Source organism: Podarcis pityusensis, assembly GCF_964106645.2.
Source record: "Podarcis pityusensis genome assembly, chromosome: 10".
Classification (NCBI taxonomy): Eukaryota; Metazoa; Chordata; class Lepidosauria; order Squamata; family Lacertidae; genus Podarcis; species Podarcis pityusensis.
This window is the reverse complement of record NC_138035.1, coordinates 26268139-26291633: the sequence shown is the minus strand read 5'-3', so window position 1 is coordinate 26291633 and position 23495 is coordinate 26268139. Positions and strand designations below refer to the sequence as shown.

Sequence of the window (23495 nt, the reverse complement as noted above, 5' to 3'; positions counted from 1 at the left end):
TGCGGCTTTGCTCCACGGAAAAAGCAATTGACTCACAGCACCGTGCCACTTCCCCCTCTTCGCTTCGGAGCCCGTTAGTGGGTTCCTTTGCGGGTTGGGGGGGCGCTAAGGGTGCCCGCCGAGTCCCACGGTCACAGGCTTCATCCGCCTGTGATTTCTAAAAGGGTCCCCGCTTCGCCGCAGCGGAAAAGACCCGTTTCGCGCGGAGCTGGTCCCTCCGGTTCAGAGGGAGTCCGCCATTGCCGATGGCGCCACCCTGGAAGTCCATTTATTAAGCTTATATATAAAAGGACGAGCCGAGTCAAGTTTCTTATACCACGCAGGAGACCTAAACACCAAAACAAATGCTGCTGTATGTAATACAGCAGCTAATGCAATAACTAAGAAACATTAGCAAGGGAATAGGAGGGATATAATATATAATATATTGATCAGCGAATATAACATTCTGTTGATATCACCTACCTAAGTCCAACTCCACGCTGGAGAACAAAAGTATAAAAAATTATTTGCTATTTGGCAACATAGCTTTCAAGCAGGAATGATTTTTCTAAAAGGCTTCTACCAGAACCACCACACAGAAACACTGATACAAAGAATGGCATGCACAAGCAAAACGTCAAGGGCTGTTTCTGTTTGGACAAGACGCTCTCGCAGTGTGCAGTAAATAACTGCAATATACTTGGGAATTCTACTCCAAGAGTCCATGCTAATAGTTCAGAGGCTAATTAGCACTTTTAAATGTTGAAGTGGATATTGGAACCACTGCGAAAGGATTACAAGGGAGTTGGGAAAAGCCACAAGAAAACTGACAAAACTTATTAGTCACCCAGTGGCCCAGTTCAGACAGTTGTTCAAGGCTTCATAAAACATGGTTTGCAAAGCTGGGAATGAGCACTAGGACTTAGCAGTCCTCCTCCTCTCCTCCTTCCAGTACTTGCTGGCTTAGGGTTGTAAATCATGACATAAAATTAAGCCAGAGTTTCCTGTTATGTCTGAACTAGACTTAATATCAGTCAGCTGGTTAACTTTGTTAATGCTGGCTTATTTTATTGGTTTAGCAACTGCCGTTAAAAATAGATTTTTCCCGTTTGGGCCGAATGAGGAACTCTGCTATAATTCCAAGCTCAGATCTTCAAAATGAAGCTAGCATGTGATGAGAGGAGGCGAGTTCATTTCTGGCTTAAAGCCTTGAACAATTATCCAAACTGGTCCAATGTCAAATACACTGGTGCTGCCTTTTATTGCTGAAACATGCATCCATCATGCTGGACCTTCTGGACAAAAAAGGGTTGTTTAGCAGTCACCTTGTCGAGCGAGTTTATACAAAACCTGTTCCTGAGAATGAGCTGAATGAACATGAAACTGCAGTTGCAGTCATTCAGGGAAAGTGTATTTCAAGTTCCTTACCGGCACAATCGTCCTCCATCAGAGGAAATATACACACATCTGTCGGTAAGATTTGTAGAGATTGAAACAAACTCGTTGATATAACCAGCTCTGCGCATTAGCCGAAATGTGTAGACAAGCTTCTGATGGTCTCGGATGACCCCGAGGATGTTGCCTGTTCAATAAAGCAATTCTGTTAAGCACTCTCATCTCCATTACCTGCTATTGCACAACTCTGCCACCTTTCAGACAGAAGGGGCCAACCGTGGCCTATTTTGCTGCCAGTCCTGCTCAATCCCACTCTTTTCTAGGACTTCAGAATTCACAACTCAAGACAGGTGCAGTGCTAACGTTTGTAAACCACATAGAAGCTTTATTTTCAATGAAGTGGTATACAAATTCTGTCAAACAAAATAAAATTTTAATCTTCCACCTATACTTCTAAGCTAAACAACCCAGAAAATTTCAGAAGTGCCATACCGTTAAGGAAAACAAGGAACACATTTGGATAGGAAAGTTCTTCTCCACACAAAAGGTTTACATCTTCTACTCCCAGGTTACCAGCTAATTTAATTATAGGACCATCTTCCATATCAGTCGTAATGTGAGTCATGAGTGCTAGGTTTTTAACCAAGCCACAGGCCTGAAAGGAAAAGAAATAATAATGAAAAAATACACACACAGTTAATTCGTATAAAATTATTTTATTTATAGCCAAATAACTAGAAAAAGACAGCACAACTCCCTTATGTAACAAGAAGTGGATTTCCTTAACTCAAAACTGACCAATGACAAACTGAGTTTAAGGAGTTGACTGGTCATTTAGAAAGTGACGTAATTGCCTTGACCTTAATCCAACAGAAAATCTGGAACTGATTAAAGAAACTTATTAGTCAGAAGCAACCAAGGAATAAAGCACAATTGATAGAAGCAATCATATAATCTTAGTTTCACATGATAACACCTGACGAACTAAAATCCTCGGTTCACTTCATGGGATGCCGTTTTTAGGGCTATAATTGTGGCAAAAGGTTTCCACACTAAGTCCTGACAGAAATGGTGAGAAGTTATGAAATATCCTTTATCGTGGTTTTCTGTTTATAACTGATTTTATTTGGCTATAACTTTTGATAGGATAAAGATAATCCAACACAGCTTGTTGCATTATACTCTGCATTAAATAATCTTTCTAATGATACGCAATATTTCAGTATTATGTTATGGAATTATTCTAAAGAAGACTGGTGTTATGAGCAATCAAACCTCAGAAATACACATTTTGCAAAAGGTTTCTGTAATGGTTCTAGGGGTTGCTCGTGCGTAAGCAGGTGTCTATCTCCCTGGCTGGGTGCAAACACCTGGGTGGGTTGCCAAAGTGAACCTTTTCTGTCCGGACTCACCCGTGGCTGTCTCAATCGCTGGCAGAATCCGTCAGTGGGCGTTTCTTAAACTTCTTCCAGCAAAGAAGCTCTTTGACTCCTAGTCTCCTCCTACTCTCTCTGCGCGAAAGCCTTCTGCGCAAGGAGGGCGTGGGCAACGGAGGACCCCTACTCTCCCCGCTGGTCCCAGGCAAGGAGTCATGAGACCGCCTCGCCGCTTCCCCCATCTGCCCCCCTTCTCCACTGGTGCTACGCTGATTCTCTTCCCCAGAAGATGGGCTGCTTCTCCCGATCCCTGGACGCTCTCTGGAATCCCTCTGGCTTTTGCTCTCTCCCTCCGGCACTGATGGCAGTTCCCTGACAGTTTCCACTATTTTGGCTGCTAGTGCAATTGTTCAAGTTCAACTAATGGTTCAGCATATCAAACTGTGATAGGGGAAAATAAATCAAGTTCATGGTTCTTACCTCTCCTTCAGGCGTGTCTGATGGACACAGCATACCCCACTGAGATGGCTGCAGTGATCGGGGACCACTCACTTTTCTAGTCTTTTCAAACTGAGAAGATATCCTTGTCATCATCCCTAGAGCAGAAATATAGGACAGGCGGGACAATACTTGAGTCACACCCTGACGATCCATCTTGAATCTCTTCAGTGACCAATTCCCCTAAGAGAATGACACAAGTCTGTCAAAATGCAGTAGAGATTTTAACTACTTTTAAAAGTGGTAAAATAGTATATGAAAACAGATCAATCCATATTTGAAAACATGGATGATTCTTAACTGCGGTGGTAAAATAGCTTCAGCTTTCCGCCTGTCCTCAAGACTTTAGGGCAGAAAAGCCTGGTGAATATTTGCGTAAACAGTAACAATACAAGCCAGTGCTATTCTGAAATCAAACTGTGCAAGAACAGGAAGTGGAGTTTGCAGCAACCACCAATCAGCTGGTTGGCAAAGACTCCAAGCCACACTTTCGGCAGGGATAGACATCACTTGGAAGCAACCAAGGGGATCCAGTCCCAGTGGCACTTGCATTTGGTGACAAGCTTTAAAAGGTGCCAAATGAAAGCCTGATTGTCAAGGGCAAATGGAAGCACTCCTGAAGGATGCTTTGCATCCATGTATTTACCTGCCCCACTCCTGACATCATGCATGGCTTGGGGAAAATGTTCTCATGGGCCAAATGAGGACCCCCTGTCCAGCCTAATCAGGTCCATGGGCCAGAGATTCCCCACTGCTCTCCTACCCCTTCCACAGCAAATGAAACACTTACAGTGGAGATGGCATTCACCATGCCATTGGTGATCTGATCTTGCCGCATGTGCTTAACTACATCAAACTGGGCTGCCCTCTGCTTGGGAATTACTTGATCAGCGATCTTTTTCAATTCAGAGTTGAATTTTTTGAACAAGTCTTCAAACAGAAGGGAAAGAAGCTGCAACAGAAAAAAGGAGATTTACAGCGGGAAGCAAGCAATGCATTTAGCAATGGAAGCCACACTGGAGATGCATTAATTGGAGGGCCATTCCTTTACGTTGCTCATCCTGAAATAAGAATGGCACTTTTCACAATCTGACCAAACGACTACAACATAAACAAATGATTCTAGTTTATGGGTAAAGTAGTAATCTGATTTTCAACAAGACAAAGTCGGAACTCTTTCAGCCTGTTCTCAAGAACAGTTGAAATAAAACGGCTGTTATGTAAACGACACAGAGAAGTTCTATTGAAAAGTACTGTAAAAAGAACTATAACAAACAGATATACAAAACACCAGAATAGGCCTGTTTAAACCCTGGATCCTATAAACCTAACTGCTCATCTGCTCACCACCATTTTAAATTTTAAATGTAGAGCTTTTTAAATAGATATGCCACATTACTATAGAAAAACTACTCTAACACATTTTTCATTTTCAGAATTGCTAACATATAGAATGTTATAGAATTGCTAAAACATATGTAAATGTCTCAGTAGCCAAAATATGTTATGAAAATTGAACAGGGAGCAACTCCTTGAATACGGTAACTATCAGTATGGGGAAAGGATTGTCCTTACTAGTTTTGTAAATCTGAATTTGTTCTTTATTGAATTATTTCCTTCCAGCTATTTCTTTCACTTTTTAACATCACACTCGTCTTTTGGTTTGCTCTCCAATTAACCCATTCACATTTCACCCAACTTCTACTAATTAACTTTAGTGGGAACCTAATCCATCTAAAATTTTGCCCTGCGAGCTACAAATGGATTGAATGCCCACTCCCCACCCACCCCTGCTTCAAAGAAAAGCCTTTCCTGCATCCCCTAAAGAAGAAGTATAAGCTCTAGAACTTGGCAATTCTATTCTAACTCTTGGTTTTTACAGCAGCTCTGTCAGGAAGACTGAAAATACAGCAGCTACCAAATGCCAAAAATACAAGTTCCCAGTATACAAAGCATTGTTAACTGCTAAACAAACTAGGTATTCAAACGGGCCCTGTTAAGACATTCTGGAGTCTATTGCATTATTTAATTCCTGCATGGAATTAAACCAATTTAAAACTGTCTCCATTTTCGAAGACGCATTAACACTACTGTGCCCCCCATTGGCCATGGGCCAGTAACTGAATCTACTCTCCCAATGAACATTTCCACTCACAGTATTTGCCATCTTTTCATCATTATCATGTCCCTGCTGATTTGCAAAAAGCACAGACCTTTCTTTGACTTCCATTGCATAACATAATCGTGAGAATTCATTTGATGACTAAAGTTGACATTTATGTGGAATAGGAACTTGAATTTAGGTCAACTATAATGATCTAGTTGGGAACTGTCACAGAGGTCAATCATGGGTCAAGGGTAGATGGGATTCTGTGTCAATTGCACATATCAATGACTACTCAAAACCAACGCTAGGCGCTGAGAGCTTTTCCCCTATGATGGTCAATCTTTCCTGACATCACACAAAACTGAGTTTCCCATGAGATAGTTCCTAAAGGATCACACAGTAGCAAGTAAATGGTCATGTAGATTAATCTACTAATGTGAATTCATCTGCAGAACCTCTGTGTGCAATGCAGATGCTCTACAACACTTCCCCTAATACTAGAACATGAGGTTATCCAATAAAGTTGAACACTGGAAGATTCAGGACAGAGAAAAATACCGGATCCTTCGTATAGCCCACAGTTAAAAGCATAGAATTAGCTACCCCATGATGCACTAATAGCCCACAAATTGACTGACTTTAAAGGGGGTTCAGGCAAATTCATCAAGGTTAAGGTTCTTAATGGCTGCTAGCCGTTATGGCTCTGTATTACCTCCAGTCTCAGAGGCAGCATGCCTCAGGAATACAAATGAAGTGCTAACACACTTGTCATTTCCTGCCTGTAGGCTTCCAATATTGTTAGAACAGGATCCTGGAGTTAGATCAGCCTTTGGTCTGATACAGAAGATCTCTTCTTATGCTCAGATTCCGAAGTGAATTTTGAAGAGGCCAATATGGCAATGGCCTGGACATTCATACATTACTTGCAGATCTCTGGTTACTTTGGGGCTTGGGTACCCATGTGAATGCTATCAGAATGAATCTTCCCTGGATGAGCCTAGGTAAGCCACCGGAAGTTGCCTTATGATCCATCTAACTCACTACTGTCAACACTGACCAAGATAGGGGTCTTTCGGCGCAAAGTACCACTGAGTTATGGCCCTTCCCATATCTTTCTCTATCTATATTTTAAACAAGTACAGTGGTACCTCGGGTTAAGTACTTAATTTGTTCCAGAGGTCCGTTCTTAACCTGAAACTGTTCTTAACCTGAAGCACCACTTTAGCTAATGGGGCCTCCAGCTGCTGCCGCGCCACCGGAGCACGATTTCTGTTCTCATCCTGAAGCAAAGTTCTCAACCCGAGGTACTATTTCTGGGTTAGCGGAGTCTGTAACCTGAAGCGTATGTAACCTGAAGCGTATGTAACCCGAGGTACCACTGTACTAGGAAAAGGGCTGTTTCATTGATGGCATAAAAGATTATTAAGTAATTAGTATATACGTAACTAAAAATTTCAACACTGACTTCAGAAGAAGTCACCACTGAACACCATTTCCCGGCCCCTCCTGTTCAAAATAATAAAGTTAGGTTAGGGGGATACACTAACTTCTTGACATTTTTTAGTCTAAAGCATTCCTTGGCTAATTCCAGTACATCCACAGGCTTTCTCTAAGAACATAGCAAAGTTTCACAATAGCCCGTTTTTAGGTCAAGAGTAAGTGATTAAGGAGAGAACGGGATGGAATGCCAGTGATAATATTCATTTAATTTTTGTTGTGAACCCAGGGTCTTTCAGACAGGAGCATTGAAGAGCAAATTAAATTTGAGGGGTGGTGGCGGCGAAACATAAGGGAGAGGAACTGACAGCTCATCAATTGATTTCCATTGAAAATCCTGAGGAAAAAAATTAATAAAGTAGTTAAGCTGCTGAAATACAGTTTCACCAATTAGCTTAATGTCAGAGAATTCTAATTAGGCGCCTTGAGATTGCCATTTAGTGTTTAAGGCTTTAGAGTGCCAAATTCTCCTTTTCACACAAACTGGTTGCAAAATTAAAGACATTAGGCAGCCTTAATTATATTATCAGAACAGCTGGGATTAGTCAATCTCTGAAGTCAAGGTGGTTTTCTTTTGTCACAGGGTAAAAATCCCTTCCTTTCCAGGGTGCCGGATTTTGGTGCTGTTCCATATCTCGCCCATACAAAGCAAGCTGAATTAGAAAGAAAGAAAGGGGGGGAAATGCCAAACAAACCCTGAGGACAAAGACGAGGGAAATGCTCGGCAAATAATGAACACATTAAGGAAAGAGAAAAGGTAGGTGAAAAGATTAAGCTTGGAATCGGTAGGTTTCGCTAACACCTCTGCTGGCACCTGGCCTGCCAAGCCTCTAGTGGGCAGAAAGACTAAGAGAAAGCTCTGTAAACCAGCTTGGCTAGCGGAAACAACTGTTATCTAAAGCTAAAGCACATTTCGTACTCCCTTGTCCCATGGGGTGTGAAATTAGCTGCTATTGTTTTCACACATTTTTATAGACACAATGCCTTTTATGTCTTCACATTGTGTGGACTGCTATGCTTTTCCTCCTCATACAGGAACAGTCTTTTTCATTCAAATTCTTAAGCAACAGGATTTTTAGCTCAGAAACACAACCAGGGGTGGGTGTGGGGTGTGTTATAGGCTATTTGGAAAGAAACTCTAGCTGAAAACACTGAGCAAAAGGCTTAAAGTGAGGTGTTCTATCAATTTGCAAAATACAGCCAAGCGTACGTCAACAATAGAAAAACACACACATAAGGGATAGAAGTCTGCTTTCAGATGTATTTTTAGGAAGCTAGACTAAATAGTTTAAACCGTTACACAACTCTCAACATATTAGGCATATGCCAGTATTTATGAACCTTTATCGTTTCAGAATCACTAATCAACAGAACCCACTGCAACAAGCTTAAAGTGTGTCTGAACCACACAATTATTTTTTCACACTGAACCTGTTGTGCTGCAGCCTAATTCTGTGGCATCATTTGGGTTGCCTTGGGCAAGGTAAAGCAACCAACAAATTTAATAAATAAATAATATGGTAACTCCATATCAATGTTTGCATGTTGTATAAAAACCCCCAGGGTGGACTTACCTGTCCTGCCAACTCCAATCGTTTGTTTCCATAGTAGTCTCTGTCATCCACTTTGTTGTCCCCCTGAGCTAAAATCACTCTGCGGACCATCACAGCTGTATAAATGCACTTTGAGCGGAAATTGAACTCTTTTACCTGGAACACAGAAAAGGGGAGTAAACAGTTTCTAGTAAGGAACAGCTAGTCATTTGTCCAAAATGCAGCTTAGGTTAAACTCATTTTGCAGTTCTGCAATATTCCCCAGACTCAGAACAGTGTGGCAACATTTTCTCATTGCATTCATCCTTCCAAAAGGCCTACTAGACCTTCACAATAGTTCTCATTTCACGAAGAGAAAGAGAGATCAAGCAACAGCACCTTGCTTAAGAAGATCACTAGGTCAGTTTATGGCTAGATCACTCACACACACACACACACACACACACACACAGAGAGAGAGAGAGATACCCACTTCTGAATTTTACATAGTGTTCCTTCAACCCAACACCAATAATCACAGGTTAGTGTGCGGAGAATCACACACAGAGCTGCACATACCCTACTTCTGCATACAAAAAATAATGAATCAGAATACTAATCAACGCAGGCATTAGCTCAGGAGCAGGAAGTATCTGACTCCTTCTCTAATACACACAAAGAACTAACAATAGAACTAAACAGCACCTCTTCCTGAGGTGCCTTCCTAAATAAGATTGGGATGCTGAACAACAGGTGAAGATACAGTCACCCTCACAAGTTCAGCACGGATTAGTGAAGGTGCTCTGCCAGAGGAGATTCAACCCCCTCTGGTCTTGTATGGTAAGAATCCTATTTCAGCCCACACACCCCGGGGCCCTGCCCCAAAATCTAAGATTTATGGTCATACAGGGACATGGGCAAGAATGGTTGTTGCCAGCAGCTCTCTTGCTTCTTCCATCTTGGTTTTTTTGGGTCCTCCCCACATTCTCTGCCTTCGGACCTTATTTCCTAGATACTTCAGTGCCTGTAAAGTGAAATCCAAATCCAAGTTAGCATAGTACAAATTAAAAACTCTTCTTGGAAGTCTCCGCTTTCCGGGAATGACATTGCATATTAACAACAGATGACTGCGTATGAACAAGATAATTAGCATGCCAAAACCTAAGTTTTCAAAATGTAAAACAAGACAGCAGCGTAAGATGCTTCTTTAATAAGATGACCAGTGAAAATGGACTAGGCCAATCTGGGACTGGTATCTAACGAGGAAGATCTATTAGCACAAGGATTTCTGTTTGCACCACGGATATTCCTCTCTCTCTCCGCTCCTAGTAATCCCCCAGCACCTCCCCCAAATCTGCTCCAGAAGGTTGGGGTCACCCCTCAAACTGGTTTAGGGGGCATGTGGAGGGAGGCAGGGAGAGGAGTGAGGAGGAAGTTCCGTTGCACAGCCAGAAGTCCTTGCACTAATGGAATTACTCTTTGGATACTGCTCAAAGGTACACAATTAACAATACTAACAATAATTATATTTCCTAGTATGGTTTTAACCTTCCATGAACAAAAACCCCATGTTCTGGTCAGTGGTCCTCTAGTGACTACTGTTGTAATAACTCCTGTCTGAAAAGGCTCAAGCATACCCAACATTTCTGCTAATCATGCAAGCCAAAGTAGAAATTTGTTAATAAAGAACTGGACTCTGAGAAGGACTGAAACAGGAAAGAACAGCTACAGTCAAAATGTATAAAATGATCTCTTGAGGTCATGCTAATTTTCCTGCTTACTTACACAGTCCTCCCAAACAATTTCTCCATCTTTTGCACCGTAATGTTCAACCTATGTCCACTTTTAGCCATGCCCAAAACTCTTCCACCTCAGCCTGAGAAATGCACAGATCAGCTCTCAGAGATGGACTTTCTTACTTGGAAAATACCGTATTTTTCACTCTATAAGACGCACCTAGTTTTGGGAGGAGGAAAACAAGAAAAAAAATATTCTGAATCTCAGAAGCCAGAACAGCAAGAGGGATCGCTACGCAGTGAAAGCAGCAATCCCTCTTGCTGTTCTGGCTTCTGGGATAGCTGCACAGCCTGCATTCGCTCCATAAGACGCACACACATTTCCCCTTACTTTTTAGGACGGAAAAAGTAAGTCTTATAGAGCAAAAAATACGGTAACTTTTGCAATCTACAGAAAGCAAAGGGGCTTGACAGACAGAAGACTGTGGCCACTGCATTCTCTGAGCCGTTCCATCAGCTCACAACAAGCAAAACTAAGAAGCCATTTTCTTCTTAGATGGATGCTCGAAATGTCACACACCTGCATCTGTGTGAAAATCTGAGCTTTTTGGCACTCCTCCAAGCTGGGACCAAATGCAGCCATCACATGCTCCTCTGTACCAATCATCTGCACAATCTCCTGGTCACTCTCGACGCCCATAGCCTAGAAGAGGGAAGAAAAAGAAAAGGAAAAGGTAGAAAAGGAGAGAAAGAATGTTGGCTTGGTGCTAACTTGCTGACATTTGCTTATGCTAATTTTGCCATTGTAGTCAGTATTACTCCTAACCCAAAGCGACTTCTCTCAGAAACAGGGCCATCTGGCACTGGCAGCAGCACATACTCAAACTATGAAATGGAAATCTTGATAAGCCAAAGCAGCAGCAGCAGCAGCAGCAGCAGCAGCAGGAAACACAAACGAAAGGAGCAGAGTAACGCTATTGGCAGCTCATTTGCAGAAGAAACCTCATATAGTTTAATAAGAAGCAATGCTCTGCTGCAGTATTTGTATGGGACAAATGCAACAGAGGAAGCCTGTTGAAGAGCTACAGGAAAGGAATGAATGGTATCTTTTTATACACACACCCTCTCTCTCAAGTTATGCAAACTTGCTAACGATTTTGTGCATAGCTGGTGATGATTAGCTCCCTTTTTCAGCAGTAGCTGCTCAGTTAGGTGGCTCACAGGAGGCTGCCAACATTTGCCACTGAACACTGCTGCCTGACGGAGGGGTGACTTGGTGCTATTGAAGTAGAGAAAGTGGGGGGGGTATTATAATAATAATAATAATAATAATAATAATAATAATAATAATAATATAATAAAAAAATATTTATACCCTGCCCATCTGGCTGGGCTTCCCCAGCCACTATGGGCGGCTTCCAACAAAATATTAAAATACTGTAATACATCAAACATTAAAAGCTTCCCTAAATAGGGCTGCCTTCAGATGTCTTCTAAAAGTCTGGTAGTTGTTTTTCTCTTTGACATCTGGTGGGAGGGCGTTCCACAGGGCGAGCGCCACTACCAAGAAGGCCCTCTGCCTGGTTCCCTGTAACTTGGCTTCTCGCAGTGAGGGAACCGCCAGAAGGCCCTCGGTGCTGGACCTCAGTGTCCGGGTAGAACGATGGGGAGTGGAGACGCTCCTTCAGCATGCCCTGTGCAGGTGGCATGGAACTCATGAACATCATGTGGATGCTGCCAGCCAATCGGCAGCCTTGCACCTGTACTGTGCTGAATTAACCTCCCCCACATTTCTTCCATTGCCTTAAAATGCATTCTGGTAAGATTTCCCCAACCAAGCTCCATGTCAGCACACGACATCTTCAGGCAGCTGCTGGGGTCCCAACACCATGGCAGGTCCCACCATAACTGCGCTGAGGTCTGCTCCCTCAAGCCGAGAGTCAATGCTGCTCCATTGGGCCCCATGTGAGGGTTCTTGGAACCATTGTTTTAATTTCCCACAGTGTCAATGACACAGTGTAGGAAATTATAGAATCATGGAGTTGGAAGGGGCCCCAAGGGCCAAACCCCCTGCATTGCATTACAGTGGTACCTCGGGTTAAGTACTTAATTCGTTCCGCAGGTCAGTTCTTAACCTGAAACTGTTCTTAACCTGAAGCACCACTTTAGCTAATGGGGCCTCCTGCTGCTGCCGCGCCGCCGGAGCACGATTTCTGTTCTTATCCTGAAGCAAAGTTTTTAACCTGAAGCACTATTTCTGGGTTAGCGGACTCTGTAACCTGAAGCGTATGTATCCTGAAGCGTATGTAACCTGAGGTACCACTGTATAATGGCGGCAAGGCATAATAGTGGCTACATGTCTGCCTGCCCAAAGAATTTTTGCCAAGGTCACAAAATCCTGTCAGAGATAACTGGCACAGGAGGGGACCCACTAGAGGGCACTTTGTCCAGGAACCCTCAAACCTGGAGGCAGCTCTGCTCCGTCCCCAGGCAGGTGCACTCAATCGAAGGCACTGGTAAATTGCCTCACAAGTTGCCTCTCATGGGTTGGGGAGAGGGAAAGGGAAGGCAAAGAAAAAGGATTTCACACAGAAAGCCGTCTTGAAAGCCATTTTATCTTGTTTTTTCCCCACAGATCCTTAAGCACCAGGTTATAGCTGATATTGTAAAAGAGGCTTAATACGTTAAGAAAATGTTTAACAGGTTTAGAAAGGAAAATCTCCCCAATCTCTCTGTGAATAAAGTGTTTCAAGGCAGCAGCCAGCAGTGCGGGCCTTTGTACGTTCTAAATAATGCTAAAGCTTCTCCTTTCACATATTTGTCTGGAGTTCTGCCATATCATGAAACAGGGAATAAAGTCAATAACACCTCTTTTTGGCAGAGCTACAATATGCTTCTCAGAAGTTGGAAGGGTGAAAAGCTATGCCTTGCATTAATATTTATCTTTAAACTAGGCATAACAAAGATACACCAGCGAACACACAGTGTACTCTTGGGCTCACTGTAAACAGACAATGCACCTCCAACTCACATTCTCTTTAAATTGCATTAAATTCCTACCTAATTAAATTAAATGTGATCACTGGGCCTATTCCTTTTAGAAAGCATTTGCTGCAGCCATTGGCCCCTACAAAACGTTGTTTAGGAAATTACACATTACAGAAGGCAGCACATGGCATGCTCTGAAATGCATACTCCCAGTGCCCTGAAGATGTTCCAGACCCCACACAGTAGTGGTGCTCTAAACAGCTGATTTTACTGATGATAACAACTCCACCTACAACACCCCTGGCCATGCAGCAAGCAGTTGAGGGTAGGGTAGAAGAAGTTGTCCCTAATGCTCAAGCTAAGCATGTCAACGAAGGACTTTAAATAGTACTGCCTACGGCTTTGCCCTCTCCCTTGCAACTCCTTTCCCCAGATAACAGACACGAGCAGGAGGCATCAGGCAACTATAGCTGCTTTAGAGCAGAGCTGGGAAACCTCTGTGTCGTCCTCCAGATGTTTCTGGATTCCCAATAACCAGCATGGCCAATGCAACTGAGAGTCCAATATCATCTGGCTTCCCAAGCAAGTTCTCCACCCCTGGCTTTAGATGAAAGCTTCCAGTCCCTTGGTCCCAGACTCCCTAGCTACAAAACTATAGTCCTTGCTGCGGAATGTCACAATTTTAAAGGCCATTTCACCTATTACACTGCATGCACACACATGCTGAGTATTCAGTTGCATCTGAAGCAGTTGCATATAGAAGGAATGGCAGCAGATTGCAGCTCCCTCCGGAATGTGAATGTGATAGCTTAGACACGGCTTGACATTCCAAGGGCGTGCAGCTTACAAAGCAGCTCTATTTATATATTTCCATTATGTACCACTCAAAATGATTTGCAGCCATAAAAAAGAACCCGTGGGAGTGCATGTGCTGAGCACCACACTGGAAGACATGCACCAGTATAACAGCTTTCTGACAGTACTAGATATAGATCAGTGGGCTGCAGACCCCTGGGAGGCTGTGGAGTTATCTCAAGGGGTTTGTGAGTAACTCTCCTCTGGCCAGTGTGTGACTGATTTCCTCTGCTGCCCTCTTCACAACAGCATCTCCAGAACCACTGCCTCCTAATTACTGATTGTATTCAGGTTCCTTAAAAAGGTAAAGGGACCACTGACCATTAGGTCCAGTTGTGGCCGACTCTGGGGTTGCGGCGCTCATCTCGCTTTATTGGCCGAGGGAGCCGGTGTACAGCTTCTGAGTCATGTGGCCAGCATGACTAAGCCGCTTCTGGCAAACCAGAGCAGCGCACAGAAACGCCGTTTACCTTCCTGCCAGAGCGGTACCTATTTTTCTACTTGCACTTTGATGTGCTTTCGAACTGCTAGGTTGGCAGGAGCAGGGACCGAGCAACGGGAGCTCACCCCATCACGGGGATTCGAACCGCTGACCTTTTGATCAGCAAGTCCTAGGCTCTGTGGTTTAACCCACAGCGCCACCTGGCATTATTGGGGATTGCTTCTGGGGTTTACTGGGATGAATTATGTGGATGGGAGTTGCCTTGTTCTTTTGGGGGGTGCCAGCTTTTTTCTAATAATGATGATGATTTTATTATTTATACCCCACCCATCTGACTGGGTTACCACAGCCACTCTGGATGGCTTCCATCATACATAAGAATGGCTTAGGTCGTTTTGGGGAAGTAATTTTTGGGGCTGTCTGTTGTTCTGAGTAGCATTTGCTGTTCGTGAGTTATTACCCCAATGTACCCACCAATCAACAACCCAAGTAGTTATCTCCAAAAGAGAGTAAATATAAATGTATTTATTCACAAACAGAAATTTATTTATTTATTTCCCTGGTATGCCCACTGATCAATTCATTCATTCAAAAGCTGTACAAGATAAATGAATTAATGTTTATTTATAAATTATTTCCCCAGTATATCCAATCAGCAGCCCAACTAATCAGTCAAATTGTACTAGATACAAACTTGCTCATTTCCAAGTGAACTCAATTGAACTAATCCCCCAAAGAATTAAAATTAAACTTTAATTGCCACTGATATAATATATTCCTGCTTACAGAATCCTCAAGAAGGCACTTGTGCTTTTTTAAAAAATAAGGGGAGAAATGGCCTCAGGTAGGCTTTGGAGATTATTCCATTGATTAAGTCTTGGAGAAGTGCACATGAAGTCTGTGTAAAACAGTGGCAATTGGCCCTAGATTTTTACTCAGGGCTCCAGCTGATCCTCACCATATCGAACAAAAAAAAGTACAAGAAAATAATAAAATGTTTATTCTTAACTCCTCCCACAGTGGTCAACTATAGTGTGATGCAGAAATAACATCACGCTGCGGGGGGTGTTACTTCCACAAGCCTCGTGGTTTACAGACATTCTAAAGCAGGCATGGGGAACATTTTGTGTCCTTTAAATTCTGCCAATGCCTGCAAGAAGAGCTCCACAGGATTGGCTCCTGTGAAGAGTACTTGATCAGAGCCAATCCCTGTGAAGAGTGGGGCATGCTGTCAGCACTGGATTTAAATCCAGCACCAAATGCCAGCCCTGCTTTTGGCATAATTTTTTTGCTGTCACAACTTGGTGCCAATGGAAACGTTTTTATAATTCTACTTGTACCACCAGACGTGTGGTTACAGTTGCAGTAGGATGAAGGGTTAGACATTACTTCTCCATGCAGTACATTACTAAATAATATTTTTTTTTAATAAATGGGAGGAATTATTTTAAAGTATAATGTGACTGGGAGCGACACAAATTAGCATCCCGTGCAGTAGACCCTTAACCATTATAGATGTTCTACCTTAAAATGGATAAGGTAGCAACCCAGTCCACAAATTCCACCCTGTTACATCCACACAGCATTATTTACACAGTTATGTTACAAGCAAGTGCTGCCCTCTTCTGGCAGTGCTCTGTGATCTTTTTAGGGTATTGTTTGGCACAATCCCTAAAGTCCTGTTCTAGCAGCTGAATACATTATATAAAACAGGAAATGAACTAAATATAGAACCAATATGACCAAGGCAACATTCTGGCCAATAGCTGATGCTCTCACTGGGAAGGATTCCAATCAAATCTTAAAGAAAAAAATCCACATGAAAAATTGCATTCTCTCAAGGTATGCATTCTCTCAAGGCATCTTGATACTATTTTTGAACCAATAACTATATAGGAAATTTCAGGAAGTGCAAAAGTACTGAAAAATTAAGTTCCAATCTGCAGATTGAAATCCTCAAACATCCCTGCCTGCAACTCACTTTTATTCCCGCCCCCATCTCTCCTACCCCTGCCTTTTCCTCCTTTTCCATTTTTATTGGCTTAAAATAAAAATGGAGAGCCAGTGTGGTGCAGTGGTTAAGAGCGGTAGTCTCGTAATCTGGTGAACCGGGTTCGCTTCCCCGCTCCTCCACATGCAGCTGCTGGGTGACCTTGGGCTAGTCACACTTCTCTGAAGTCTCTCAGCCTCACTCACCTCACAGAGTGTTTGTTGTGGGGGAGGAAGGGAAAGGAGAATGTTAGCCGCTTTGAGACTCCTTAGGGTAGTGGTAAAGCGGGATATCAAATCCAAACTCTTCTTCTTCTACTCTTCTTAAAAAACCCCAGGCAAAAGTTACAGTGGTACCTCGGGTTAAGAACGTTCTGGAGGTCAGTTCTTAACCTGAAACCATTCTTAACCTGAGGTATCACTTTAGCTAATGGGGCCTCCTGCTGCTGCCGCCGGGCGATTTCTGTTCTCATCCTGAAGCAAAGTTCTTAACCCCAGGTACTATTTCTGGGTTAGTGGAGTCTGTAACCTGAAGCGTATGTAACCCGAGGTACCACTGTAATGGTAATTGTGCCAAAGATAAGCCTCACATTATGTCAAGGTATAACCCAACACTTCGAGACTAGCAAATAAAAGTTTCCTACGGTGCAGAGCAAACAGCTAAAAGAAACTTGCACACAGACAAAGAACAAAAATAAAATAAATATTGAGACTCCTGACCTCAGGGTTGTGGGTTTGAGGTCCATGTTGGGCAAAAAAAATTTCTGCATTGCAGGGGCTAGACTAAATGACCCTTGTGGCCGCTTCCAACTCTAAAATTCTACGATTCTATTATTTCCCCCTTTATACTAAGTATTTGAAGTTCTTCTATAAACTGTTCTAAGGCTGTAATCTTATAGTGACTTACCTGTGAGAAAGCCCCACTGAACTCAGTGACACGTACAGGATTGTACTCCAAGCCCTGATAATGGAGATTGTTCTTTTAAAAAATTACCTTGAAGATTATTGCAATGGGAATATCTTCCGACAGGGTGTTATGCTTAAGGTAAAATCTTCCTTGCTTCACAGTTATATTAGTTCTGCTCTTCTTCTCATGAGTAGAACTGCACATTTGTAAAAAGAAAAGGAAATACCTCATTAATTCAACAAACCCTGACAGCGAGGGGGGGAACTTATTATGGCTTAAAAAAACCAGTATCTTGTACATCAGAACACAGGATTGCTAAAGTATTTTTTGTGCATAAAACCTGGGATCTTATTACTGTGCCAACCTCCTTCCAATTCATGTCTTCTTTGATTGCAAACCTGTAAGCCAGGGAAGGGGAACCTATCATCCTCCAGATGCTGCTGGCCATGCTAGCTGGGGCTGAAGGGAGCTGGAGTCCAGTAACATCTGGAGGGCCATCTGTTCTCCACCCCTACTGTAAGCGTTTATCTATTCTGTCTTTTGTACCATATTTAATTCTTGGTTTATAGGGATTAAATAAATAATTTTGTCTGACCATCTGCCGGTGTTTTCAGAACACAGGCATGTTGCATTTTTTGGAGCACTTAAAATACAGCAAACTCCGCATTTTCTACTGATCCACTTATTTTAGACTAACCAAAGTGGTTCCCCCCTCCCACAAAGCTCTGTTTGAACTTCTGCTCTGTTATTTTTAAGGACCAAGTTGCAAACATTTGGAATTACGTTTAACAAATGGTTACCAAATGTGCATGAAATACGTATTCAAACACAAGGCTCTTTCTATGTTCTTCGTATGAGCGTACTAGTTCTGTACACTCAGTGGAACTTTGAACTCATGTTTCTCAAACTCACCCAGCCACCACAATGAAATATAGAAAGACGCTTTTCAGTTAAGTAATGTTCAAAAGCAGTTTGTTATATGGCACTGAGCAGGGTGCCACTTTTTTCAAAGAAAAAAAGTGGGGAATCTGTGTGGTGCAGTGGTTAATGTGTTGGACTAAGACCAAGGAGGTATAGGCTCAAATCCCCGCTCAGCCATGAAGCTTCACTGAGTGACCTTGGGCCAATCATGCTCTCTCAGCCTAACATTCCTCACCTAGTCGTTGTGAGGACTATGAGGATAAATGGAGAAGGGAGAAAGCTGTGTATGCCACCTTGGAGGAAAAGTAGGGCATAAATAGCACCCTCATCATACTAGGCATGCCCAGACTCCTGGCTGTGCCTAAAGTAATTATTTTGATCCCAGACATGGTATCATAGGAAACCAGCCTGCAGTTACTAAGGAGTTCTTTTACCTGGTAACTGATGCGCCAACCGTTCCTTTTCTGTCAGCTTCCACAATTATTCTGTTTTTCGATAACTGCTCTTGAATAAGAATTACCTTCTCTACACCTTTGACAATGAAGTAGCCACCTGTCCAATAGAGAATGGAAAATCACGATTGACTTTAGTTTTAAACATTAATGGACTTTGCAAACCTCTGAAATGTACATTTTTGCTTTGTCAACTACACTGGCCTGCAGTATTTATTGAGGAAATCTCCGATTCCACTTGTAATTGCAGAGACTGCTATACAATGCCTTCAGTAAACCGAAGAAGGCACCTTAATGCATGGACCTACTTCCCTCAGTATGAACTATGAACTTAAGATGGCTATCTAGTGAAATTCTCCATTGTGCTATCATGACCTCCTGAAACCAGAAGCGGCATAGACAAAGTCTTGGAAGATTCCAGGAATACTTGGGAAATCTGTACAGCAAGTAGACGACAAGGCTTGCAGCTGCCAATGGTACTTCCCTGTCCCTGGGTAGGAACCTTAGTAAACTGCTCTAATCAAAGCAGAAACTTCACTAAGACCCCTCTACAGTCTGAAAATCTCTCATTCCATAATCTGTAGCAGCTCACGTGTTAGAAGGCTCCATTGAGTAACATAGCAAAAGGGATCACAACTCATTCAAAAGGAACAAACACTATTAGAAAATGTTGCTACCTGGATCTAAAGGGCATTCATTAAGCTTGGCAAATTCTGCTGGAGTTTTTCCAGTAAGAACACAATTGGAACTTCGCAACATTACTGGCATCCTGCAAGAACAACAAAGTAAAAATTACCTTGCAGGCTCAGAGTATAGACTGGATTGCTCTCTTTGATTAAAAGCAAAACAAGTCTCTCACATTTTATCACAGCAATTAACACAGAACATGACCAACACACAAAAGTAGTATTTATCTTTATATTGGTAACTTACCTGCCAACAGGTAATGCATTGCGAATAATCCTCTGGCTACCTCGGGTGTATTCAATGTCTACTGTAATTGGAGCAGAATACGTCATATCTCTCAAGCGACACTTAAAGAGAAGAGCCACACGGTTAAATATTTTTCAGGTGGAACGCTACACTCCTTTGCAGTCCTCATATTTGTTCTTTTTCCAATCCTCAATCATTAAAAATCCCAGAGACTAAAATTTATTTGCTAGATTTTTTTTTAAGTTACTGAAAAGAAGCAAGTCTATATATTGCAACACACACAGCACATGCAAGTCCTCCCTCAGATGAGACATGGTAACTTCTCTCTCCAAAGATCTGACTATTTGCAGCAGTGAAAAGTCTAACCTAGTCTTGCAGGTGCTTCTCAGACATCAATATACAATTAACAACTGAAGACAAAATATGAGTAACAAAAATGCACCATGCAACAGTAGTATACTCTTTGGGACATAATATGACCAAAAATCAGTTACAGTTCTTTCATAGTCATCAATTACACCAAGAAGCTCTATTAGCTGGTTCACACAAAGGTACAAAAAGGCTGAGTAGATGCAAATACCTCATGAGGAGAAACAGGTCTTGTTACATTAAAGCTTTCTTCAACATCTGGAGTACCCACATATATATTGAGGTATCTGCAATGAAAGACCCAACTTAAAGATGGGATACAACCCAGTTGCCCAAATATGCAACTCACATTCCATTTTGTTAAACCTTTGGTTTATTAAAAACCAATAAGAAATATATAAGAAGAACCATAATCTTAATGGGAGCAAATAAAGGGATAGTTTCCCCTCAGCTATACAAGTGCTCACCAGATTCTGCTCAAAGAATGGGAAGATTCCTGGGCTGACATCTTTCTTTGTATAGAAGCAAAAGGGGGTGGAACCCTCTTAACAGCAGATGTGAGGAATTAATGGCCCTCCAGATATCCCTGAACTGCAACTCTCATCAGTCTCAGCAAGTAGGGCCAATGGCCTGGGATGATGGGAGCTACAGTTCGGCAACATCTGAAGGGCCAAAGGTTCCCTGCATCTGTTAACAGTAAGGCAAGAGTATCATTTAAGATGGGGTGCGTGCATGTCCATGAAGCAGAATGGGCAGCCTACCTGTAAGTAGGAAGGAAGCCTAAAGCTAAATGTAACCTAAACCAAACTTCAGAAAACAACATAACGGACCTTATTGCAATTGAATCCTATTCAGATGGATCACCGACACCACAGACCATTCTGTACATTTATGCTGCTCCACACAGGATTTCCACTACCTTAAGGGCTTTATTAAATTAAAATGGATTAACCCAAGGACTAAGGGCTACACAGAAAGTACATCAGGATATTGAAGCACAAATCTCATATGTCAGGTATCCACCCACATTCTCTGTCACCACCACCAAAATCAAAGTCAGACTTACTTTAAGTACCACATTGGGTCAGCATCACTTGTAATTTTCTCATTGGCTTTCATTATTTTCTTAATCTGGAAATAAAAGAAGTCTAAGTCTACACATAGCTGAAACGCATGCAATTTATTACACGTGTTGATCTTTCTGATGTTGCTTTAAAAAAAAAGAAAGCTTACCTCTACATTGATGAAATAATTGAATGAATCTATGTGCTGCTTTACAAGACCTTTCACCTAAAATAATCACAAAGGAACATTACCTGGGGTATTAAAAAGAAACAAAAAGAAAAAAGCCCAGAACAAAAACATCCAAATGCATAAAGAGACATCATTTAATTAGCACTCAAAATAAAATTTACCATCCAAATCTTAAACATCACTCATGAAAACCAATTTTTCAACCAACTCAAAGAATGAATTTATGCTTCCTAAAAGAAGGGCACTTACATGACTGAAAATGTACACCAGCTATATTCAGTGCTTGCAGTACTTATCATTAATGAAAACAATGAGAATATTTCAGATTTTCATTTTCAATTTACTTCAATTTATTAAAACCTGTAAATACCATCAATGGCAACTGCACAAATATACTAACCTTCAGAAACGCTGGAAGTAATCTCCATTTTTCCTGAAAACAAAGGTATAGCATAAAACAACTTTTAAAAGATGGAGAATCAATTTTCAAGAAGCTAAATCGGTATATATGCTTCTATGTAAAATGCTTAGTTCACTTGTAGGTTGATATTGATCTTATTAGTAGTAATAACACTTTTTAGATCATCAAGCAAGCTCTTAAAGTCAATTACTCTAACTCACAGATGTGGATGACTGAGGTCTAATTATATATTAAGCTCATTTGTGTCGTCTTCTCTTCCATCATGGAATTCAAGGCAATGTACATAGCTTACATTACTGGCATCAGCTCTCCAGGGTTTCAGGCAAGGGTCTCTCCCAGCTCTACTTACGAGATTCTGGGGATCAAACCTGAGACATTCTGCATGCAAAGCAGATGCTCTACCACTGAGCTATGGCCCTCCTGATAAATCGCAAAATAACCCATTAAGCCAAAGAGAAACCAGCTCAGTCCTTGCACTTTAGCCCCTCTCTTCTAGAGCCCCTGAAACTTCTCATCAAACCTCAAGACCTAGGAAGCTATCGGTCATAGGAGATCCAGAACAGCAGAGTCACAAAGAGAGATGGCAATGCTTGTAGGCTTTTGTCTATGTGTGCTACAGTAACGTTTCTTTCTTTATTTTTTAACGTGCATTTTTTTATTTGATAGCAAACAAACATTATCCGGACAGCGTCCATGTGACAAGAGCAGGTGGAAGTGCCTTGTGCCATTCGGATTAACAGGTAAGTAGACGCGGGTGTCGCTGTGGGTTAAACCACAGAGCCTAGGACTTGCCGATCAGAAGGTCGGTGGTTTGAATCCCCGCGACAGGGTAAGCTCCCGTTGCTCAGTCCCTGCTCCTGCCAACCTAGCAGTTCGAAAGCACATCAAAGTGCAAGTAGATAAATAGGTACCGCTCCGCTGGGAAGGTAAACAGCATTTCCGTGCGCTGCTCTGGTTCGCCAGAAGCGGCTTAGTCATGCTGGCCACATGACCCGGAAGCTGTACGCCGGCTCCCTCGGCCAATAAAGCGAGATGAGCGCCGCAACCCCAGAGTCGGCCACAACTGGACCTAATGGTCAGGGGTCCCTTTACCTTTACCTAGCAGCAAGGACAATGCCCCCTCTCCCACCAACAAGTTCACCAAGATAGCTTAAAGAAGATTAAGGAAGTCCAAGTCTTACTAATCACTATTACAATATATTGAAAGGGGGAAACTCCAGTTCATCTGATGCGCAGATACACCAGGGATATGGACCATGTGACCATCCAAAGGCTATTGGACTCCAACTCCCATCAGCCCACTCAGCATGGCAAAAGGGCAGGGAAGATGGGAGCTGGAGTCTTTTAAAAAAAAGCACCTGGAGGTCCACAGGTTTCCCATCCCATCACTACCCTGGGACCCGCCAACCGACTTGTCCCTGCTGTATCCCCGAAACGGGGAAGAGAGTATCAGGTGAGTGAAAGGGGAGCTCTGCGCATGCACTCCCTCCCTCTGCCTCGGGGGCCAAACAAAGGCCCGAAAGAGCCGGAGCGGGAAGCCGGAGCGCGCGTCCCCCTGAAGCCGCACCGAGGCGTCGTATTTAGTTTTCCACAGCGAGGAGGCGCCTCGGCAGCCGCGGCGCCGCCCCCGTCTCTCCCCTGCTTCCTTCTCCTTTTACCAACTTCTCACCTCCACCGTGTTTACGGGAGCCGCCGCTTGCTCCGGAGTTGAAGCTCCCAGCTCCGCCGCCAGCGTCTCCATGGCAGAGAGAACCAGCCAGTCCGGGGAGGGGGAAAGCGACGAAAGCCCGGCCTGCGCTGTGCGGAGCGCACCGAGTACGGTTGTGAAACCGGCCCCCAGA

The 23495-nt window shown here is 42.7% G+C and overlaps 1 protein-coding gene across 1 annotated transcript in view; it reads right to left on the bottom strand.

The window, feature by feature from the left end:
• The window catches only part of POLR3B (RNA polymerase III subunit B), a 61446-nt gene extending 37990 nt beyond the window's left edge, over positions 1-23456 (bottom strand). Inside the window, exons 1-16 of the mRNA XM_080971673.1 lie at positions 23324-23456; positions 21634-21666; positions 21213-21269; positions 21046-21110; positions 20191-20266; positions 19611-19711; positions 19355-19446; positions 18660-18777; positions 17392-17500; positions 10704-10826; positions 9295-9411; positions 8430-8564; positions 4042-4203; positions 3234-3434; positions 1870-2032; positions 1411-1564 (exon numbers count right to left, since the gene is read on the bottom strand). Of these exons, the coding sequence (XP_080827799.1) occupies positions 1411-1564; positions 1870-2032; positions 3234-3434; positions 4042-4203; positions 8430-8564; positions 9295-9411; positions 10704-10826; positions 17392-17500; positions 18660-18777; positions 19355-19446; positions 19611-19711; positions 20191-20266; positions 21046-21110; positions 21213-21269; positions 21634-21666; positions 23324-23395 (1778 nt within the window). The 5' untranslated portion in view covers positions 23396-23456. The remainder of the gene's footprint in view (positions 1-1410; positions 1565-1869; positions 2033-3233; positions 3435-4041; positions 4204-8429; positions 8565-9294; positions 9412-10703; positions 10827-17391; positions 17501-18659; positions 18778-19354; positions 19447-19610; positions 19712-20190; positions 20267-21045; positions 21111-21212; positions 21270-21633; positions 21667-23323) is intronic.
• Between the last annotated feature and the right edge of the window lie 39 nt (positions 23457-23495).